The sequence below is a fragment of the Hydra viridissima genome, unplaced genomic scaffold, assembly GCF_058129835.1.
Source record: "Hydra viridissima isolate aposymbiotic clone 2 unplaced genomic scaffold, HvirCarnegie_v1 scaffold_3, whole genome shotgun sequence".
Taxonomy (NCBI): Eukaryota; Metazoa; Cnidaria; class Hydrozoa; order Anthoathecata; family Hydridae; genus Hydra; species Hydra viridissima.
In genome coordinates, this window is record NW_028324302.1 from 17,368,225 (window position 1) to 17,390,877 (window position 22,653).

General features: G+C 27.7%; 1 protein-coding gene across 2 annotated transcripts in view; it reads right to left on the minus strand.

The window, feature by feature from the left end:
• LOC145202215 (protein mono-ADP-ribosyltransferase PARP4-like) overlaps positions 1 to 15,620 on the minus strand; it is a 51,674-nt gene extending 36,054 nt beyond the window's left edge. Inside the window, exons 1-24 of one of the 2 annotated variants that reach the window (XM_090081494.1) lie at positions 14,935 to 15,620; positions 14,633 to 14,840; positions 11,403 to 11,466; positions 11,099 to 11,171; positions 10,728 to 10,838; positions 10,269 to 10,430; positions 9,807 to 10,115; positions 9,555 to 9,709; positions 8,719 to 8,815; positions 8,566 to 8,594; positions 8,308 to 8,406; positions 7,878 to 7,962; positions 7,646 to 7,744; positions 7,299 to 7,342; positions 6,939 to 7,042; positions 6,659 to 6,795; positions 3,141 to 3,225; positions 2,547 to 2,686; positions 2,144 to 2,308; positions 2,023 to 2,057; positions 1,823 to 1,907; positions 1,585 to 1,716; positions 1,257 to 1,346; positions 1,072 to 1,162 (exon numbers count right to left, since the gene is read on the minus strand). In XM_090081494.1, coding sequence (XP_089937620.1) covers positions 1,072 to 1,162; positions 1,257 to 1,346; positions 1,585 to 1,716; positions 1,823 to 1,907; positions 2,023 to 2,057; positions 2,144 to 2,308; positions 2,547 to 2,686; positions 3,141 to 3,225; positions 6,659 to 6,795; positions 6,939 to 7,042; positions 7,299 to 7,342; positions 7,646 to 7,744; positions 7,878 to 7,962; positions 8,308 to 8,406; positions 8,566 to 8,594; positions 8,719 to 8,815; positions 9,555 to 9,709; positions 9,807 to 10,115; positions 10,269 to 10,430; positions 10,728 to 10,838; positions 11,099 to 11,171; positions 11,403 to 11,466; positions 14,633 to 14,840; positions 14,935 to 15,057 — 2,722 coding nt within the window. In that variant the 5' untranslated portion in view covers positions 15,058 to 15,620. Of the gene's footprint in view, positions 1 to 1,071; positions 1,163 to 1,256; positions 1,347 to 1,584; positions 1,717 to 1,822; positions 1,908 to 2,022; positions 2,071 to 2,143; positions 2,309 to 2,546; positions 2,687 to 3,140; positions 3,226 to 6,658; positions 6,796 to 6,938; positions 7,043 to 7,298; positions 7,343 to 7,645; positions 7,745 to 7,877; positions 7,963 to 8,307; positions 8,407 to 8,565; positions 8,595 to 8,718; positions 8,816 to 9,554; positions 9,710 to 9,806; positions 10,116 to 10,268; positions 10,431 to 10,727; positions 10,839 to 11,098; positions 11,172 to 11,402; positions 11,467 to 14,632; positions 14,841 to 14,934 lie in introns of those variants that run through there. The other variant, XM_090081495.1, reaches the window with a different exon arrangement.
• Between the last annotated feature and the right edge of the window lie 7,033 nt (positions 15,621 to 22,653).

The following is a 22,653-nucleotide window of genomic DNA, read 5'->3' on the forward strand; positions in this document are numbered from 1 at the left end:
CAAACCAACTGCAAATTTATGGACCAATCAACGTATGACAGAGTGAAATCTGATATGGAATTACACATTGCAATTTCCAGAACTTTACATGAGATTATTGTGTTTGGCAAGCAAAACTTTGAACAACTCACTTTCTTGGGCAGAGTACCTTCTTTCTTGGGTAAACAGCCTTCCCTCTGGAAGGTGCTCCACTCAATCTGGGCTACACAGAGCAAGATGAAAAATATTCTAAAAATATATTTATGGTCTAAAAAAGAGAGAAGAGAAGAGACTTCCCTGATTACTTTTATGCTTTATTTTGATAAAGCATAAAAGTAATCAGGGAAGTATGGCATTAATCACTGAAAGTACTCCTCCTTGAATTTCCTCCTTGAATTGATCTCAATCATCTCCTCCTTGAATTGATCTCGACCTTTTGATAGACATCAAAGGATTTCAAAGAAATTTCTAGACACCTATGGCACTTCTCAGAGGAGTTCATAGTACTAGCATTTTTTGATAACAAAGTCTCTGTGTTATCAAAACATGATAGTACTATGAACTCCTCAAAAAACACTAGTGCTATGAACATTTAATGAAAAAAATAACTTAGGACCCTGCAGTAATCCATGACATTTAACTGGATGTTATTGTCACAGAGAATACACATAGACTCTTCAGCATTACTAGCATTCTTGCAGACTTCCTCAAATTAAATTCTTGGCCAATGGATAAGGCTGACTAAAAATCAGCCAAACCATTGCCTACTGATTAAGAGTTGTAAATGACACTGCAGAACATGGTGTGGCACTAATTGATGAATACACCCATTTTATACTGAATTATCGGATAAAAATTCATGTTCCTATACTTTTGAATTTTATATATCCAGTAACAACCTCTAAGACTCACTGAACATCCAAAAAATCATTAGCATTTTTTTTACATCCTAAATTTAGAAGGTGCTTTATCTCAAATTCCTAAAAAAGAAATTTTATGTCACTAAGAACCACCCTACTTAAAACAGCAACCACTTAAAACAGCAATATTTTTACTCAAAGTAGCAAGCAATTGAAAACTAGAATAACTTACTTTCATTAAATATTACCATGTTAAATTTAGTAGTTGGGGGCAATTTTTGATATGTCAAGTACACAAGCTTCTGGAGTTCATTGAAATGTTCCTTTAAAAGAAAAAAACAGGTAAAAATGTCGGAGATGTTGTTTAAATATAAATTTTATTTTATTGAAAATATTGTCAAATAAAAAGTTTATTACTTTCATTGAGTTTGAAGTATCAATAATGAAAATAACTTCATGATCATCAATGTCACCATCAAATTCAGGAAAAAAACTCAACATACAAGCCTAAAAAAAAAGATTTAAACTCAATAGATAAGATTAAAAAGAGAGTAAAATCAAACTTCATAATCAGAAATATTATCACCACAAAACAAACCTTACTGGTTTAATGAACTTCATAAAAAAACTTAAGTATGAAAAACTTTACTAGCACTAATTTAAACAATTCCCATAACTAAATAAAAAATTGTTATATAGATAAAGACCTGTTACAGAAATTTATAGTAGGAAATTTTACAGTAACCTGTTTATTACTATCAGCAGGATTTTGTTGCACCCACATTCGAGGAGCATGTATTTCAGCAAGATCAATTAAAAGTTGAAATGAACTTCCAAGGGGGTCATTAAGCTTTACAACAGCTTTAGTTGCAGTTTTCTAATTATAAAACAGAATAACTTGTAAAAAACACAAAAAATTAATTTTTAAATGATTTCCTTAAATATTAGAAAACTCAGTAAAACTGAGAAAAAAAAAAAATTACCTTTACTAATAAATTTACATGAGTAGGTGATGTAATAGCTCTGATAATACAAGGCATCTCAATAGAAACCTCTAGAGAAAACTCACTAAAACAAGATAGCATAAATTAAAATAAATTTATCAGCTTTTTAAAAATCGTTCTTTCACATTCATTTTAAAGCAAAACCAGAATTAAAAAATGTAATTTAAGATAAATGTTACCCAAATGAATCAGCTGTGATTGTTTCAAGCTCATTCTATAAGTAGACACTTTTTTAATGATAGATTTACAAAAAAAAAAAAAAAAAGAAAAGAAATATAGCAATAAAATTGAGAAAACTACCTGCATACAAGTAGCTAGTGCTTTATCTTTCACCCAAGGAGCAACACTTCCAGTAAGTAAAAAACTTATTTGATCACCTTCAAGGGATAACTCTGCAACATAAGTTATTTTTATTAGAACATCTGATTTCGGTGGTAAATTTCCAACACTGACCATAAAAACATCCTGTTTAAGAAAAAAAATGTTACTGCTTTTATCAACGAACTTTTTTATGATTTAAAATTATGTGTATTTTTAACTTTGTTGTGGCTAAACTAAAGCATGATAAAAATTAAAGCTAAAAAATTAAGTAATAAAAAGCACCTGCAGAATGAAGATGATATGCAAGAGGAACACTAAAAATAGACTTAATAGAGAAAAAAATTTTATCCATTTTAAACAAATTTTGTCACGGTTAAAATACCGGTGATTCTTCTTGTTCTTCCATAAGGTAGGCACCATGTCCTTGTTCTATAGCTTCTTTATATTCTTTTCGGGCTTGCTCTTTTTCCTTGACTTTGCCCACAATATGTTTGCCATTTATAAATGCCTCAAAACCACACACTGTTGCAAAATCATAGAAATGAGCATTTATAAAAAAAATGCAAATAGTAAATAAATGTAAATATACGAAAATCAAATACAATTCAAATATGTAAATTAACTTAACATGTGAATATATGTGTATTAAGCAGTACAAATAAGTAAACATATAAAAATAGACAAAAAAAATACAAATATGTAAAAGTATATATAATATTTAATAAAGTGCAAATATGAATAAGTAAATGTAAGTATAATAAATTTCGTCTTCAATAAAATTTTCTGACGTTAAATGAACAATGAACTTTTAGGGCTAAAAATTTTCATTTTAGGGATCTTATTCTTATTCACAAATATCTTTTCTCAATAAAGATTAAGAATTTATTTAATAACAATTCTACCTCTAAACAAATTTAGGTAGAATCGTTGTTAAATTGTTAAAAAAGTGTAACCGAAATACTTTTAAAATAATAACCTGCTGCAGAACTTTCAAGAGGAAAAACATATTTTGCTTCAATTGAAGTGTTACTATCATTTCGGTAAGCCTGAAGCACAACTACCTATAATTATTATGAAACATTTATAATTATATCTTGAACATTAACTTAAATAAAAACAGGGTCTAAATTCAAATTTAAAAGTTAACAATTAATTTGTGTTTAATATTAAAGAAATATTATACATTAAAAAACAAAAAAAACAAAGATGTTAGACAAGACATTTTTTCATATTTTAGTGTGATGTGTATTTTAGTGTGATGGTAACTCCTCTGCTAACAACAATTGTGTAATTTGTAATTTCTCTCTCTTTCAATTTCCCTTACCAGGTGCAACAAATCATGGCTAATTTTTGAAAAGTTTAAGAGAAAAACAGATATTTTGGTAAATTTCAGGGATGGTAATTTTTTAATAACTAATAAGTCTGAATATAAATTGGTCCTAAAGTCTTGACATTTGCCCTGTGTGTGCATATATATATATATATATATATATATATATATATATATATATATATATATATATATATATATATATATATATATATATATATACACTGCAGGCCAAAAGTTTCCGGACACTTGGATTTTGTTTAATTTTTTAATTCAAACTCCCATAATTATTTCAATAAAATTCAAATATCATATTTATTTTTTAAAAGATACATATAGTTACTATTTCAGAAAAAAAAAAGCCAAAAAATGAAATAAAAAAAATTCTAAGAACACTATTCTTATTACACTGTCTTTTCGTCAAAAAATAACCCACAAGTTTTTATCACTTTTTTGGCAATCCGTGGCATCCTATTTATTAATTTATTTATTATTTCGGGTGTAATTGATAACCAGGATTCTTCTAATATTTGCCACAGGTGCTCTTTAGATGTTGGGCATTTTTGTCTGACCTTTCTGTCCAATTCTTCCCACAGTAACTCTATTGGGTTCAAATCTGGTGATTGGGCTGGCCAGGTCATGATTTTGAGGGCACCATTATTCTCTTGTTCCTTTATATAATTCTTACATAATTTTGAGGTGTGTTTAGGGTCATTGTCCTGCATAAAAACAAAACCACGACCAATAGTTCTTAAGCCAGAAGGTATAGCATTGTTTTCTAGAACTATTTTATATTGTTCTTTTTTCATAATACCCTCAATTTTAACTAGGTCACCTACACCAGCTGAAGAAAAACATCCCCATACCATAACTGACCCACCACCATGCTTGATTGTCAGCACTAAACATTCTGGGATCATTTTTTCTTTTGTTGTTCTTCTGATGTAAATTCTACGCCTTTGCCCAAACAGTTCAAATTTGGACTCGTTGGTCCATAGTACTTTTCCCCAGTCTTCTTCTGTCCAATTTTGGTGGTCTATAGCCCATTGTAACCTTTTCTTTTTATTTTCAATCTGTAGCAACGGTTTCCTGACCACTATACGGCCAGAAAGTCCTGCTTGTCTAAGACGTCGTTTCGCAGTGGTTAATGAAATAGATTTTGAACGACTCCTATTGTAGCCTGAAGTTATTTCTGGGGCCGTAAGTCTTTGATTTCTTTTACTCATCAATATTATACTATTATCTTCAGCTTTTGTTGTCTTCCATGGTCTACCAGATCTTTTTTTGTCTTCAAAAATGCCTGTTTCTTTCCATCGTTTGATGGTATCTTGTACAGTACTTCTGGCAACTTGTACTTTTTTGCAAATTTCACGAACTGAATATCTTTCTTTATGTAATGTAATTATTTCAGAACATTTTGCAACCGTTAAAGAAGGTTTTTTACCCATATTTTTAATTAAATAGTCGAATTATAAAATTTTAAAATTTTTTTGAAGATTTTTTAATGCAACCGTCATTAATACCAAATGAAAACTAAACAAAACTAAATATTCTTAATCATTTTAGTCGGATATCATTATATTATAAATATTTCCTTCATGTTTCAACAAATAAATAACTTTAACAAGACCAAACTCTTAAGAGTAATGAAACGCTATATATCAAGTTAAAATAAGAAATTAAAAAAACAAATTTATGTAAGTTTGAGGCCAGTAATACCTAATTACTGACCTCAAACTTACATAAACACTTAAAATTAGTAAGTTTAAGTATTATAAATTAATATTATTGATTAATTTAATGATACAGGATAGATTTTAGCTTTTTATATAAAAAATATCAAGTGTCCGGAAACTTTTGGCCTGCAGTGTATATATATATATATATATCTGTACCTCGGAGGGATACAACACTATGTCCATTTTCACAACTTTACAGGAGAGGAGTTTTAAACTTTTTTTCAACAAAAAGTGTTATTGGCACAGGACTTGGTGTTGTTTTAAAACATGCTATATCCGGTTCTAACTGGTTTTGGACATAGTGCTCTATTCCTCTAAGAAATATGAGAAAAGCTGATTTTAACTCTGTAATAAAGTCAATATGGAAAAAAATGGACATAGTGTTGTATCCCTCCGAGGTACAGATATATGTATGTATATATATGTATATATATATATATATATATATATATATATATATATATATATATATATATATATATATATATATGTATGTATGTATATATATGTATATATATATATATATACATATATATATATATATACATATATATATATATATACATATATATATATATATATATACATATATACATATATACATATATACATATATACATATATATATATATATATATATATATATATATATATATATATATATATATATATATATATATATATATATATATATATATATACATATATATATATATATATGTATGTATATATATGTATATATATATATACATATATATATATATATATAAATATATACATACATATATATATACATATATACATATATACATATATATATAAATATATATATACATATATATATATATATATACATATATACATATATACATATATATATATATATATATATATATATATATATATATATATATATATATATATATATATATAAAGAAAAAGAAAGCGCCATTAAAAATGCCAGTAAAAATTAATTGTTCTTATTAATGTTTCACTTTAGTCTTTACTGTTAAATGACAGAAGCATGTATTTTTTCTCTGGCTTGATGTTGAGTTGGTAAGTAAAATTGTTTAGGTTCAAAGTGATATCCAAATAGTTAAAAATTTTATTTTTCTATTTGTTAATTATTAATTAATTTTTCTTTTTCATATAACTAATCATATTCTTTAAACATTTTTGTGATTATTTTCTTTACTCTGTTTCAGGGCCATTTAAATTTTTAAAAACAGCCAAACCATCGTCTCAGTAAATATCTAAAAAAATTTTATTTTAAACAGATGATAGTTTATCTAACAGGATTATACCTCAGCCCCATCAAATGCACTGATTGTTACATCCAACAGACCACATTCTTATTTGTGAACAGCATGAATTTAGTAATGCAAGTAAATGTAAAAAAGTATTTATATAAAAAAAAGATCTTACCTCTGATGAGAATTCCTGCAACTTTGCTCGAACATGAACAGCAATTAAAGGTACTGGCTGGTCATTGCTAGATTGTAAACCACTAACAACTTTATTGAGAGGGTTTGGAACATTATCAACATCATTTATACTCAGCTCTGTTAGATAAAAAAAAAAAGAATTGTAAATAACACATTACATAAACATGAGTCATTAAGGTAGTTTACATGTATATATGGATATTTCTATCTATGTGTTTGTTTTTGACAATGAGAAAAAATTGTAAAATTTTTTTAAATACCAGAATCTGAATCTAAATCAGACTCAATTCCCTCATCTTCAGAAACATCTGTGCTTTGATTATGGTGAACATCATCTTCTGCTAACTTAAACTCTACAACATGCCTAATGATTAAATACTATGAAGATACATAAATATGTATATATATATATATATATATATATATATATATATATATATATATATATATATATATATATATATATATATATATATATATATATATATATATATATATATATCTGTGTGTATTAGGGTACCTTAAACCTCCCTTTAGATAAAAAGTCTAAATTCAGTGTTTTTCATGTGCTGTGGTTAACTTGTATAAGTAATTTAAGCCTGATTTCAGCTCAAACTTACGTTATTCTCTGACGAAAAACTTCATAAACACAAAATTCATCATCCTAAAAATAGTGATAGTGTAATTTATATTTATCAAACATATTTCAATAATATATGTTAAATATTTAGCTAAAACTAATAACTTGCCTAATCAAAAGTTACATCAACAATGAAAAATGTTCTTTAAGTAAGATAAAAATGGTTTATAGCTGGTTCTGTATAATATTTTTTAGTAAAGAAATTTCTGTATTTTGAGCTGTCTGCTAATGCATCAGAAAAAGATGCATCACAAGAACAGAACTTCTATTTGAATTTTTCCCTGCTATTAAAAATATTTAAAAAAATATTTCAATACAGTTACAAACCATAAAATCAGAAGGATCACTTGGAGTGGATCTTACTCCATGTGTGCTATCATAACCAGCAGGTGCTTCGTTTAATTCTTTCTGAAACTTCCTGAATGTCTAGTTTTAATATTATAATCCACATAAAAAAATGCTAGAAACAATACTTCAACATACAGTAAAAAATGTCAATTTGGTTTTTCAATTTTCAATTTTATAAATTAAAATAAAATTTTTCAGACAATATTTAAACCTTTGTTTTTCCAAGATTCAGTTCACAAACAAGCATGAATCTGCTTCCACTTGTTTTTGATGGCTTTGAGTACTTTATGCAAGTTCTACAATAAATAAAAAAAATTGAACAAACATACTTTACAAACGATGCATATTATACATAGTATATATATATACTATATAGAATATATATCCTTTACATATACTGTATATAGAATATATACTATAATACTATAGTACATACTCTATATATAGTATATATATATACATATTAATGTACTATATATATATATATATATATATATATATATATATATATATATATATATATATATATATATATATATATATATATATATATATATTATATTATATTAGAGAGAGAGAGAGGTATTGCTTTTAAAAAAAAAATTTTTGTTTAAATTTTTTTAAAAGTGCAGAAAACATACGAAGCAGCACTGGCAAAATAAATGCCATTGCCAAGCATTCCAACATCAGTCCTTTCTCCTCCATGGTGATCAACCACAATTTTTGGTAAAAGTAAACCTCTGGAAAAGAATTTTTATTGATATTTTAATAAAAAAAAATGAAACCATTTAATATTTAAAACTTTAAAACTTATATCATTTTAAAATCAAGCTGCAAATAGAACTATAAAGCTCACAAAATATTAACTCTAAAAAGCACAAACAAAAATTCAAACTGACCTTGACAGAATCCCAACAAAATTTTCTGACTAAAAAAAACAAAAACATTAGCATGGCTTTGATCAAAAGAATTAAAGTGCAAGAACTCAAGTAACAGTGTTGTGTAATTTAAAAAGAAAAAGTTGTAAATATAACTGATGTAAAAACTCCTACAGATGAAGAGTGAAAGAATGGCCCAACAAAGTTGCCTTCCCTCTTCTCAGATTTTCGATTTAACTCAAATGCATTTAGAATTTGAAAATTTTCATCCCTAAAAATAATATATATTCTATCAAAGCCTTATAAAACAAAATACTGCCTAAAGTAAATTGTGCTCCCATCTTAGTACATTTCTATTACTAATTCTCTCTATATCTATTTGAAGGCAAACAAACAATTGCATTATACTTAATAATTGATCAGTATCACTATTCTGATTTTCTAGATTGCAGATTCAAATTTGTGTTTAATAAACAAAAAATAAACCTACATTTGTTAATAGGCTGTCTAAAACTTGTGTTATTTAAAAAATTTATTTTGTAAAATTATTATCAATATTAAAACTTGACAATTGAAAGTTAAAAAATAATTTTATCTTGAGAGAATCACTCAGCAATAAAATTTTCATAAATCTCATGAATCCACTAGATGTTGTTAAATTTAATTAGAGTTTTTAAAAATAGCTACTATTTCATTTCATTAATAAATAATATTTATAGTAATTATATATATTATGAGTTGAAATACTTTTTTTGGAGCATTCTTAAAGTTAAAAAAGGGCTATTTCTGACTGAGCTTTAATATTTATCAGAATTACAAATTAAACAAAATGGTTTGATTTACAAATAAAAATAAAAACTAAGTACGTTAACATTTTTCAATAACATTTTAACATTTTTTTGGCCATATTTTTTATAAAACTGTGAAATTTTGTAAAACTCAGAATTTTCAAGACATCCCTTTTTTTTAACAATTTAAAAATTTAGAAAACAAAAATTTTAGTTACATACGTAATGCAAGACTTTAAGATAGTGTTCTTTAATTCTTTTAGATCTCCACCAACCAACTCTTTTATGTAACACCCTAATGCCTTGTATTTAGCATTTAAGCTGGGCATAGGTTTCCAATTTGTTGATTCACTCACTCCAATAACATCTTTTATTACCTAGACAATTTAGGATATATAGGGCATATAATGGGAATTTCTAAAATTTTTTCTGTGTTTTGAATGTTTAAGAAGATACAAGCAACTTTATTTTTACCTGACATAGGTCAAACATTCTTGAAATGTTCTTTGGATTGTCCAAAATAGTGTTGGTTGTTTTAAGTTTAATTATACTGAAGAACTCTTTACTCAAACTTAATACAACATTTTCAACTTTTTTATCCAAATTGTTTTTTATTTGCAATAAAATTCCTTCTGCTCTAGCCACATCACCCAAGCTATATGATTGAATGTTGTTTGTAAGCAAGTCACTAAGATTGCCTTGTGCATCAGTCCAAATGGTATTCACAAAATTACTCAAATTTTTTGAAATTTCTGTTTCAAATTCCAAATTTCTTCCTGGCCACTAAAAGTATTTAAAAGTTTTTAAAAAAATGATAAAATTTTTGAAACATAAGTTTTGGTATAAATGTCAACATAGATAAACATTTCAATTTTAAAAGAGTTCATGAAGACAATTTAGACAACCTACATTATGAAGACAATTTAGACAACCTACATCATGAAGATACTTTGATCCAATAGAATAACTCTTCGAAAGTGATGCACTAAAAGTTTCATTTGAAAATCCTTTTTTAAATTGATTTATACATCCTCCAAACAAAATTTCACATTCATATCCATCTTTAGCAGCTCTGTATTGGCAAACATGTTTTGTTTCCTAAAAGTTGCAATACAAGATCTAAATAGTGCCAGATGTGAAAAAAATCCTAGATAGCTTAAGTATGTCCTAAACAAACAAGAAGGCACTAATTATGCTAATTTGATAGCAATATTGTGCATCAAAACAATTTTTAAAGTAATTTTTGCATTTGTACCTATAAATTTAAATTTGTACCTAAATATCAGATAATACTAACTTATAATGTAAGCGAAAACTGCTTAATAAATTTACTAGATATCAAAAAGTTAAGGAACTCAATTTTGAAGTCAAAAGTGAAAAAATAATTTTAAGTACCTTTTCTGTCACATTATCACCATATTGACACCATACCCTCCATGCTCCATCATAGGAAGCATGAAGCTCAACTAAACAAAATGATTTATTTCCTTGAGGATTTGTTTTTCCCTGTTTAAAAAAAAAATTTAAACAAATTAAATTTTAAAAAAGATTTTTGGCTCATTTAACCTTTTTTCTCTAAACATAAAAATCTAAACAAACTAGAAAACTAACAACATTTTTAAAATTAATTGCTTCCTAATTTTTAGAATTTATCAAAGCAAGTAGTAATTTAGTAAAAGAAGTAATAATTACTCTATAAAACTAAAAAAATTAATAATTTCTCTGTGATTTTTTTCTTTGTCATCAACACAAAAAAACATACTTACAACAAAAAGAAAATACTTTGGCACTTCAAACAATGTAATGGCACTCCAAGGTCCTTCACCATCATTCCAAACCCTAAAAGTAATCCTTTTTTGGTCATTTTCTTACTATAATGAGAGGAAAGACTTACATACATACATACATACATACATACATACATACATACATACATACATACATACATACATACATACATACATACATACATACATACATACATACATACATACATACATACATACATACATACATACATATATATATACATACATACATACACATACATACATTTCATTAACTTTATACCTGCACTTTAAAAGAATTTCACTCTCAGAAATATCTTTTTTACCAGCATTTCTTTTTTCAGACTCTAAAGTACATTAATATCTACTTTATTATAAAGATACTCAGTAATTTGAAGTGTTTTAAGTTAAAACTAGTTGTATTTCACAAGTTTTAACATTTAAAAACGTTTCATGGATTTTGTATTCCTCATTCAGATGCTTTACTTGGTATTCTTTTGCTTTACTAAGCTTTAAAAAGGTAAAAGGAAATTTTTCCATTTCAAGCAGTAATTTTAATATTTTAATTTAGCGGAACATCAAATTACTTGTATTATAACATTGAATTCCAGTTGTGTAAGTCAATTAGAATTTAGTGAAGTGGGGAGATTTAGACTAAACATTCAAAAATCAAGCACTTGGACCAAAATATTTTGGAGCTATAAAAATTCATACATTATGTATTAATGTAGCTCCCAGTTAAATTTTTATATATCTTTTCACAAATATTTTATTACTTAATATTTACTATTGGTATTAATATTAGTATTAATATTACTATTAATATTATTTATCTATTATTATTGTCATCATTAATTGTTATTGTTATTGTTAATTGTTATTGTTAATTGTTATTATTATCATTTTTATTATCATTATTATTATCATTATTATTATCATTATTACTACCATTATTTTTATCATTTCGATGATGATGATGATATGATGATGATGATGATGATGATGATGATGATGATGATGATGATGATGATGATGATGATGATGATGATGATGACGATGATGATGATGTACATATATCATCATCATCATCATCATCATCATCATCATCATCATCATCATCATCATCATCATCATCATCATCATCATCATCATCATCATGTATATATATATGTATGTATATATATATATATATATATATATATATATATATATATATATATATATATATATATATATATATATATATATATATATATATATATATATATATATATATATATATATATATATATATATATATATATATATATATATATATATATATATATATATATATATATATATATATATATATATATATATATATATATATATATATATATACAGTGGGCAAAATAATTGTCTGTACATTAATGAAAAGTATCTATATTTGATCAAAACAACATTTAAAAGTATTTAGATAGTTGTAATTAAGAGTTTTTAAAGAAATATTATAATATTAAAGTAATTTTAAGTGTATTAGTTAAAAATATGTTAATATATGAAAAGTTATATAAGTTTATTTGAAAAGAGTTAAAAGTTTAAACAAAAAAATTGTCCGTACACTATGTTAATTTTTTAAATTAAAAGTAGTTAAAATTAAATTAATATCTTGTTGGACCACCATCAGCTTCAATAACTGCTCTACAACGATTTTTCATTGATGAGATGAGTTTAGACGTAATTTCTTGATTAATTGATGACCAAACATCTAAAACCAATTCTTTGAGCTTGTTTTTATTCTTTGGAGCTTGATCTTTCATTCTTTTTTCCACCACCGACCATAAATGTTCTATAGGGTTTAAATCGGGCGATTGTGCAACCCAATCCAACACGTTAATGCCATTTGCAGCAAGATATCTGGTTACAGATCCAGCTTTGTGCTTTGGATCATTGTCATGTTGGAATATAAATTCCATTCCAAGTCCTAATTTTCCTGCCGAAGCCAACAAATTTGGTTCTATTATGGATCTATATAAGTGTTGATCCATTTTCTCATCAATAAATTCAATTTTGCCAACACCGGACGCACTCATGCAGCCCCAAACCATAACATTTCCACCACAAAATTTAAATGTTGCCTTCAAACACTTCACATTATATTCTTCTCCGACTCTTCTATAAACTTTTGCACCACCATCAGCTCCATATAAATTAAATTTACTCTCATCTGACCAAATAATCATATTCCAGAAGGTATCATCTTTCAGAACATGTTCCTTTGCCCACTGCAACCGTTTTCTCTTGCTCACTATGCTGATGAATGGTTTTCTCCGAGGCATCCGTGCAAAAATATTGGCTTCATGCAGTCTGTTCCTAATTGTTTGTGGCAATAATTTAATATTGAATTCATTTTCCAGCTCTTTTGATACTTCTACTGCATTTTTTCTTCTATTCTGCTCAATTTTCCCAACTATGCACCTGTCAACTCTTGGCGTTGTTGACCTTTTTCTGCCTCGTACACCATTATTTGTCACTGATTTTGTTTTTAAATACTTTTCCCATGTATATTGAACAGAGCTTGGTGGTATTTTTAACATTTTTGCAACTTTTCTAATTGATAATCCATTTTCCCTATCAAAAATTACTCATTTACGTAAGTCAATACTATATTCTTTTCTTTTTCCCTCCATCATAGCCATGTAGTTAAGAAAAGGTTTATTTTTATTTATTATAGTATTATTTAACCTAAAAGTACAAGATATTATTATAAAAATCATTTATAAACAAAATTTTACCTTTTAAATCAAATGTACGGACAATTTTTTGGTTTTAAAACTTTTAAAACTTTTAAATAAGTTAATTATAATTTAAATTGTCGGGAGAAAATTAAAGATGGTGTATCGTTTTTATTTGTTTTCTTGTGCGCTATCTATTGTTTTAATTTATTTTTTTCTATTATTTAAAGTTTTAGAGCTTTCTTCAAAAAACCTTATTTTTCATTAATGTACAGACAATTATTTTGCCCACTGTATATATATATATATATATATATATATATATATATATATATACATACACACACGCACACACGCCCACATGAACTTTTCAATTATTTGAAAATCTAAGAAATTAAAATTTAACTACTTGAGATTTTATTTTTAAACCATTTACAATATTTTTTTTTTCCACTTTTATCTACAGAAAATATTTAAATGCATATTTAGCTAATAAAACTGTAGATAATATATAAGATTTTTAAAGTTACATTTGATTAGCAAACTTAGAAAAATAATCCTTAGTTAATTCTGTGTTATTCATTTCAGACAATACTTACAATTGAATGTTTTGGTATAATTTCTAAAATTAAGGGAAAGTTAAAAAAAAAAAAAGGGAAAATTAAAACCAATCCTAAAACAATCATAAAATGCTATGCATACTTTAACTTATTTTTTAAAGGCATAATGAAGCAATTTGTTGACATTATACATCAAAGAAAGATAAACAATTAATATAAAGCCAAAAAATTCATACTTATTGCAAGTTTTCCTGACTTAAGCTCATCAACTGACTCACTCTCAACTTCTAATGCAAGAAAAGGTTTGTAGTTTAACAAACATTTTTCTTCAACTGATTGAGTAATAAATTCACTTGTGACCACAGGAACCCCATATTTTAGTGCTCTCTCACAACGAAAAGATGTCTTTGCAAACTCTTTTGAAATGACAACCACATGAGTACTCTTAAACAACAATGATACAGAAGTTATGCAAAAAAAGTTCAAAAATTAAAAGTTTAAACCAAATTAAAGCTATTTTCTAAATAATACTTAATACCTTTTTTGAAACAATGTAACTAACAACCCCTCCATTATTAACAACAGATTTCCTTAGAGTTTCTTTTTCTTTGTAACTTGTATTTGTAGCAAGGTCTAATGTAATTATACAACCAGAAAACATGATTTAACTAAATTTTAAAAATATTAAGAAAATATAAGCACAGCTGACATCATAAAAAATTAGAAAATTCAGGAACCAATCAAGGAGAATCTAAAACTGTCTGTCTTTCTAAAATTGTTTCAAATCAAAAAAGATCAATACAAATAATCCATTTCTGCCCAGGAAAATTTCCTAGTGACAAAAGTAAATATGTGAATATATTACACCATTTGTTTTACCTGTAGTTTGTCTCTTTTAAAATCCTTTTTAGATTTTACAAAATAAATTTTATGAAACTATACTTTTTAAAGGATTATTTTATTTCTAATTTTTTTTTTTATTCTATTTCCTTTACCTTGTTTAAATAATTGCGATTTATTTGTAAAATTCTAATGAACATGAAATATATTGATGTTGGTATTAGTATACAGGGATACATTTTTCTACCTATAAAACTTTAATATAAGGTGAAGTCTTAAGAGCTTAAGCCTCATAATATACAAACAGAAGTAATAAGTTTTTAGTTATAACAAAGTCATATTGTTTTTCACCGTCAGGACATATTTTATCAAAAAAATAAATGCAAAATTTTTAGTAAATCAAGTGCAATAAATTTTTTTTACTTACGGTATGTTTACAAATTGGGGGTGTTAACCGACTAACGATTAATCGATTAATCGGTTTTTAAAAAAAACTAATCGTTAATCGAGTAATTTCCAAACGATTAATTTGTCGTTAGGAATTGTTTAAAATTAAGCGTTTTTTTGACAACGAACAGGAATTATTTTCTTTTTTATCTTGTAACTCTGAGAAATGTAAAGCAAATAGTACATTTTCAGTGCAGCACTAAAAATAGTTTGACCGCCTCCTACTATGCTTTCTAAATATGTTCTTTCTGAAGTTTAGGATTTTTTTAATAAGAAAATAGAGAAAAAACCAATATTCATGTGCAAACATTTTTCAGCTGAACTTAAATTCCATTCATCAACAACAAGTTTTTTTTATCATTTAGAGCACTAACATAAAATTTTACAAACCGAAATTCGTTCAAAAAAAGTCAAAAACTATACAGCTAAGTACTAATGCCTACTTTGATAAAATACATGACTAAATTGAAGAGCTATTAGCTCGTTTAACACCTGTAGATCGTATTCCCTTTTCAAAATGATTAAAGATAATAAATATGGCTGGAAATCTCAAGGACTGAAAATCCCTATTAATCGACGCGTTGTTAAGGCAATTGTTATAAACTATGGAAACGCAATGAAGTTATAAATTGCTCAAGTTCCTCCACAAAAAAACATTGAACAGGGAAAGTTATTCATTTTTTTCTTGATGAGGTAAAACTAGAAGATACTTGTGTCTTAATGTACTAAGTTCAGAAAAATGTCACAACGGTCTTGGAATGATCAGAATAGATAGTTGAACGCCTTCAGAAAGAGCAGCTTTGTAAACTATTAAATTCATTCAACTTGTTACTGACAAGTTGAATGAATTTAATAGTTTACTTATAGTATATCAGTTATGAGAAAAATGGGAGTTACCTATCAATTTTTCATTGCAAGGAATTCACCTTGCAGTATGAGAAAAAAATGTTTATCTATGGAAACAACTCAAGAAGAGCTAATTACTGATAAGGATAATGAAAATGAAGAAGCTGATTCTGATAATGATAATGATAAAGAATGCTGAAATAAAGAAAGTAATGTCACTGTTAATAAGTGAATCCACTTTAATAAAGATTATGAAAATTGTCAATCTGTTTAGGAAACCACTACTTAAAAATGATGTTCTTCAAAACATTTGTAAAGCTGATTTAGGAAAAGAGCTTAAGCTTATTCTGGATACTAAAACAAGATGGAATTCTCTAATCAGTATGTTAAAAGGATTTTTGGAATTAAAAAATGTTATTTGAAAAGCTCTTGTAGATATATCCAGAATAGGTTTGATTTTAAAAGAAGAAGAAATAAAATCCATCAATAGTATAGTTCAATTTCTTGATATTGTAGAACTAATTGTTATAAGAGGAATAGAGACTGTGATCTGATGAAATCTGATAAAGTTTCTTTTTTTTTTATTACAAAATTTTACAGAGCAAGTTGTTAATATTAAAGACTATGAGAGTATTATTTACTAATAACTATTAGAGTATTATTGAAAGAAGAAATTATAATATTCTTGGTCTACTTTGCTATTTAGCTGGATGGCTTTAAATCAGATTCAGAATTACCAGATAATCTTTTAAGATACTCAAGTAAAAATGAAATTGCTAAAACTCCAAGAGAAATATATGCGCATTTAGTTCTACATGAGGATAAAAAAAAAGTGAATTAGAGGTGGAAGTAGCATCTAGTTTGAATCTACTTCTAATATGGAACCAATGAGAAAAAAAACTAAAGCTGAGGAATTAGCAGCCTCATTAACAGAAAGAACTAAAGGATTAGCATGTAACTCATCTCCTTAAGGCATTTTGACTTGTATTAAATGTGAAATGACAGCACTTGAAATAATTCAAAAAACGCCAAACTCTTTAGAAAAGATTTACCATCTCGTGCTAAGCTTTCATCTATAAAAGCAAAAAGAAGTGAAACATTAATTTTGATTGAAGATTATTCTGGGGCGTAATCGCCATCAACTTCAAGAACTGCTTTCCATTTGCTTGGCAGTTCGTCGATTCTACGGGCGAAGAAGTCATGATTCTTGGAGGCTATTTACGCTTTAACAAGTCATCCAAATTGTCGTAACTTTTGTTCCTTTGTCAGTTTTTCAATGAGCAATTGACGTGGTAGTCTGTAGAAGCTTTGGTCGGTGAATACGGCGGATTTGGGAGCAGATCCCATCCCTTATTGGCGATCGATCCAACAACATGACGTTCAGCTTGAGGATGGACGTTATCGTAGTGGAAGACGATATGGGTCTTTTTTCGTGGCCGTTTTGATTTAATTGCAGCGTGAATGTGATCAAGTTGAGCCAGATAGACGTCGTTATTAATGTTGAACTGCCGCTTGCTTTTTTTTGTCCGGAATTCGCCGTTGTTGCCATTTATTCGCGTCGTTAAACCAATGACAAATGCCGTTCGATAAGATTTCTCTTCCACCATTGCCTTAATTGCCTGATCGTCGAAATCCGATGGTCGACCTCTTTCTTCTTCATCTGCAAGGTTTGTAACGCCCGTTTTGAACCTCTTGAACCATCATTCAACTTTTGCTGATTGTTACCTCACCAAAAAGTTAGTTAAGATTGCGAAATGACTCTGCCGCCTTCCATTCTTTCTCAAAGTGGTAGAGCATAGTATGGTGAGTATGAAGATAATTTTTGGTACGCATTTTTATTTAAGAAAGAGAGAAGATTATTTTTATGAAAAACCAATAAACAAAACTCCAATATTTTCAAGAAAAAAATGACGCGAAAATGAGCCGCAATAATCATGCATCTTCTCAAAGGTCAAAACAAAAATGTTTCCAACAAGGTTTAATGAACTTTAGTTTCGAGCTCCTCTCCGCATCAGCTGCTGTAACAAACAAGATCTTTTGCAATCTAATACAACAATTTGGGAATATCTCAGTTTATCTTGTAAACAAATTTCAATTCATTAAGCATGGTTTGGTCGGATCCAATAATTTTGAAAGTGAAACACTTTAAAAATTACTTGGTGCAATATTCATACAATAACCATCAGTTAAACATGTTTGCAGATTGCTGCAGTGTTGCAAAATGTCGCTGTAAGTAAAAGATTTTGAAGTGAAATCATCTATATTGTTTAGAATTTTATCAATGAAGTTGTTCTGATAATCCATTTCAAAGCACCATCTATTGGTTCATGAAAATCTTTTAAAGTAAAATGGAAGTCGAGTCGAATCCGAAAAAATGTTAGTTGATTCGAGTCCGAAAAAGATTTTACAAGATGGGAGACATCAACAAAATATTTGTACAGAAGAACGAGCTTAAAAATTTCGTCTTTCTGTGGTTACAACTTGCTAAATAAATGAACTATTCGACTTTCCCAAAAACATTTTTATATTGACAATATATCATTGCGTTAAGTTTTCTTAGTAATAACGGGTGGTTACTAAAAATCTTGACTAACTTTAACTGAATTTTAAATGCCACAAGCTAAATCTTTTTTTTTCATGCTTATATCCATTTTAAAGCTTATTTAATTCTCTATAACTTAGTTTATTTGTTTTTAGATAATTAAGAAAATAATGATGGCCAAGTAAGAAGAGGTAAGAAAACGGATTTACGAGTTCTATTTGAATAATAAATTGCAAGGTAAAAAGTTCACAGTAGCTCACTTCAATGCTGAAAAAATTCCAAGAAGTACTATCTATGATATAATCAAACGTGTTGAGAATGATTCTGGGTACAAAAGAGTGCAAGGAAGTGGTCATGTGGCCAAAATCATGACCCCTAAAGGTATCAAGCGCCTGAAAACCATATTTGATCACAGTGACCGAGTTTCGATGAGGCAAGCTGGTCGAAAATATGGATGCAGTCATTCACATATCATTAAAACTCTTGCCAAATACACTGACATCAAAAGTTATAAAAACAGGGTATACCTCATCGACAAGAGAACCAGAATGAGCAAATCAAAACCGGCATTGATCGTCTTTATCGTGATTTCAAAGGAAAATCGGTCATCCTTGACGACGAGTCTTACTTTACGCTGTCACACTCAAAAATTAATGGAAACAGCACCTACTACTCTAGCAACAGAGACAAGACTCCACCAAGTGTTAAATATCGCAAAAAGTGCAAGTTCAAATTCTAAGTATAGAGAGGGGCAGGCCAAGTTAGGCGCAAAAATGTTTTGCCTAACTTGACCTGAAGTTACGTTACCGGAGGATAAAAAGGAAACAATTTAATAAGAATTTATACGATTTCGAAATCTCGTCAACCAAATAAACGGGCCAGGTTAGGCCGCCTAATATTGTCCGAAATTACGCTATCGATAACAAAATTAGAATCCACTTTACAAATATTTCTTAAATTCGGAAGCCGGTAAAAAACGAGCAAGATGGGGACTTTATACTTTTAAAAATTCCTTAGATATCGCTAATTTACACCCAAAAAATCACGAAATAAAATTGAAGAATGTATTTTTTTTTAATTAGAAAGATTTTTAATTAAAAAAAGTTTACCAAAAAAGATGTTAGTCGACGCGCCTAACAAGCCTAACCCTAAACCCGCCCCTGCTCTTTACTATCATGCAGTCATGGGAACGTTTTGTTTATACTTTGAGATAATATTATAAAGAATATCAGCTTTAATGCTACAAATTAAGTTAATCAAAAAGCCTCGATCCATTTTTGTTGTTGTAATTTGATGATATATACACTGTCCTCCAAAACATTAGCAACCAAATAAAAAAAATGCTTTTTTTCTACTTTGAATACTAATTACAGCAATTTTATTTTTTTATTACGCTTTGAATACAAAAAATGCTTAATATTACATATAAGAAAAAAGATTTGTTCATAATAAGACTACTTGAAAATGAATAAACTTGTTTTTTTGTTTTTATTGGTATTTTAACGCAAAAACGTGGTCCTCCAAATCATTACAACTTTTTATAATTACTCACAAAACCTAACGGAAAATCAATTGCACAAGTGTGGAAATAATGCCCAAGGGAATTGTTGTGTTGTAATTATTAGTACTTAACCAATGAGAATCAAGTAATTGCTAATTTTAGTGCGGAGATGAATATGGAGTGTTGCAATTATTACAATATTAATTTAAGATCGCGTATATATGCTGTTTTAGATTATAATGGCAGGAAACAAGTATAATTTAGCTTTTCGAGAACGTATTGTAAAAGATTACAAGAAAGGAGTCAAACAAAAGGAAATCGCATCGAAATACTCCATTAACAAGTCAATTCTATATCGAGTAATCAAATAATTTAATAAAGGTAGTCCTTTAGAAACAGAACAAAAGAGCGGAAGTGGAGTTGGACCTATTTACCGAATAAATGGCATTATGGATCAGTATGTTTATCGTGATATTCTCAAAGAAAAAGTGGCTCCTCATACTGTTAATAATTTGCCTCTTTTATGGACATTTCAACAAGACAACGACCCCAAACACACCTCTAAACTCGTTAAAGAATAGTTTGAAACAAATCAAATTAAAGTAATCAAATAGCCAACTTAATCACCTGATTCTCAACCCGATTGAAAATTTATGGTACCAAGTTGAACTCTCCCAAAACACAAAGGACCCTTCAAAAACGCCGATGAGCTATATAAAGCTATTGAAACCACGTGGAATGAGATTACACAAGAAAAAATTAATAAACTCGTAGAGTCTATGGCGAGAAGGTGTTCCTTGATCCTAAAAAGTAAAGGATATGCCATTAACTATTGATATTAAAATTTTTTAGGGTAGTTTTAAAAAAGTTGCTAATGTTTTGGAGGACCACGTTTTTGCGTTAAAATACCAATACAAACAAAAATTCACGTTTATTTTTTTTTCAAGTAATCTTATTATGTTAAAATCTTTTTTCTTATATGTAACATTAACCATTTTTTTCATTTAAAGCGTAATTAAAAAAACAAAATTGCTGTAATAAGTAATCAAAGTAGAAAAATTTTTTTATTTTTTTTGGTCGCTAATGTTTTGGAGGACAGTGTACCTACTTTTAAACTTAATGTAAAACTTTTGTCAAACTAAAATGTAAATAAAACAAAAACAGAAATGCTTGAGAGTTTTTTTTGCTCTGAGATAGCCTCTTGTTCATCACGGGCCACCTTTGCCTATTCATAGTTAATGATTTTTTTCGTACAGTATATATATATATATATATATATATATATATAACCACTGATTTTATTTTAAAAAAATCAAGTATAACACGTGCACATTTCAGTTCTATGACTGGTTTAGGGGAGAGCGTTACTTTTCATTTTGAATGTGCGTTTAATCTAAGAAATTTAAAAGCATGCTCAGAGGAGAAACCGTATTTTTCACTTCGTCAATAAGATGTAGAGAATAAGTAATCAAGTCCTTGCAATCTAAGTGAAATACTCAATATGATAAAATATTTACACAAAAGTAACTAAAGTTAGTGCTCCATGTATAAAATTTAAAATCAGCTGAGTATTGAATTTTTTCCCCACTTTTCCTTTCTTGATATCTTGTCAAAAGAACCTAAAACAAAAATATTGCCAATCTTTGGTTATACGCTTGTTAAAACCTTTTTTTTTTTCTTTTTCTCACAATTAAATTGTTTAAAACAACAAAATAAACCAGTTAATAATATATCTTTTTCCAGCTTGGTTGACCTCCATAATGGCGGCCTTAGTAAACACAACTTAAAGTGTTCCGTCAAGGCCGGAACGCCCAGTAATACCCTATGGGAAAAATGAGAGAAAAAAAAAAAAGATGCACTGAAGCCGAAAATCTTCAAGGAACTTAAAGATTAAAGCATAATCGCAAGATAAAAGAAGAGTTTTTCTATTCACGTTAAGATAAAACAGATCAATTAATTAATACAAAATTAAAGGTATCCTTTCATTAAAAAAACAAAATAAAGTGGTCTTCAATTCAAAGCCACTGCACCTTAGTGGTAGTGGAAAAGTCTGAAAAGCGGCTTGGCCACCAAAGATGACG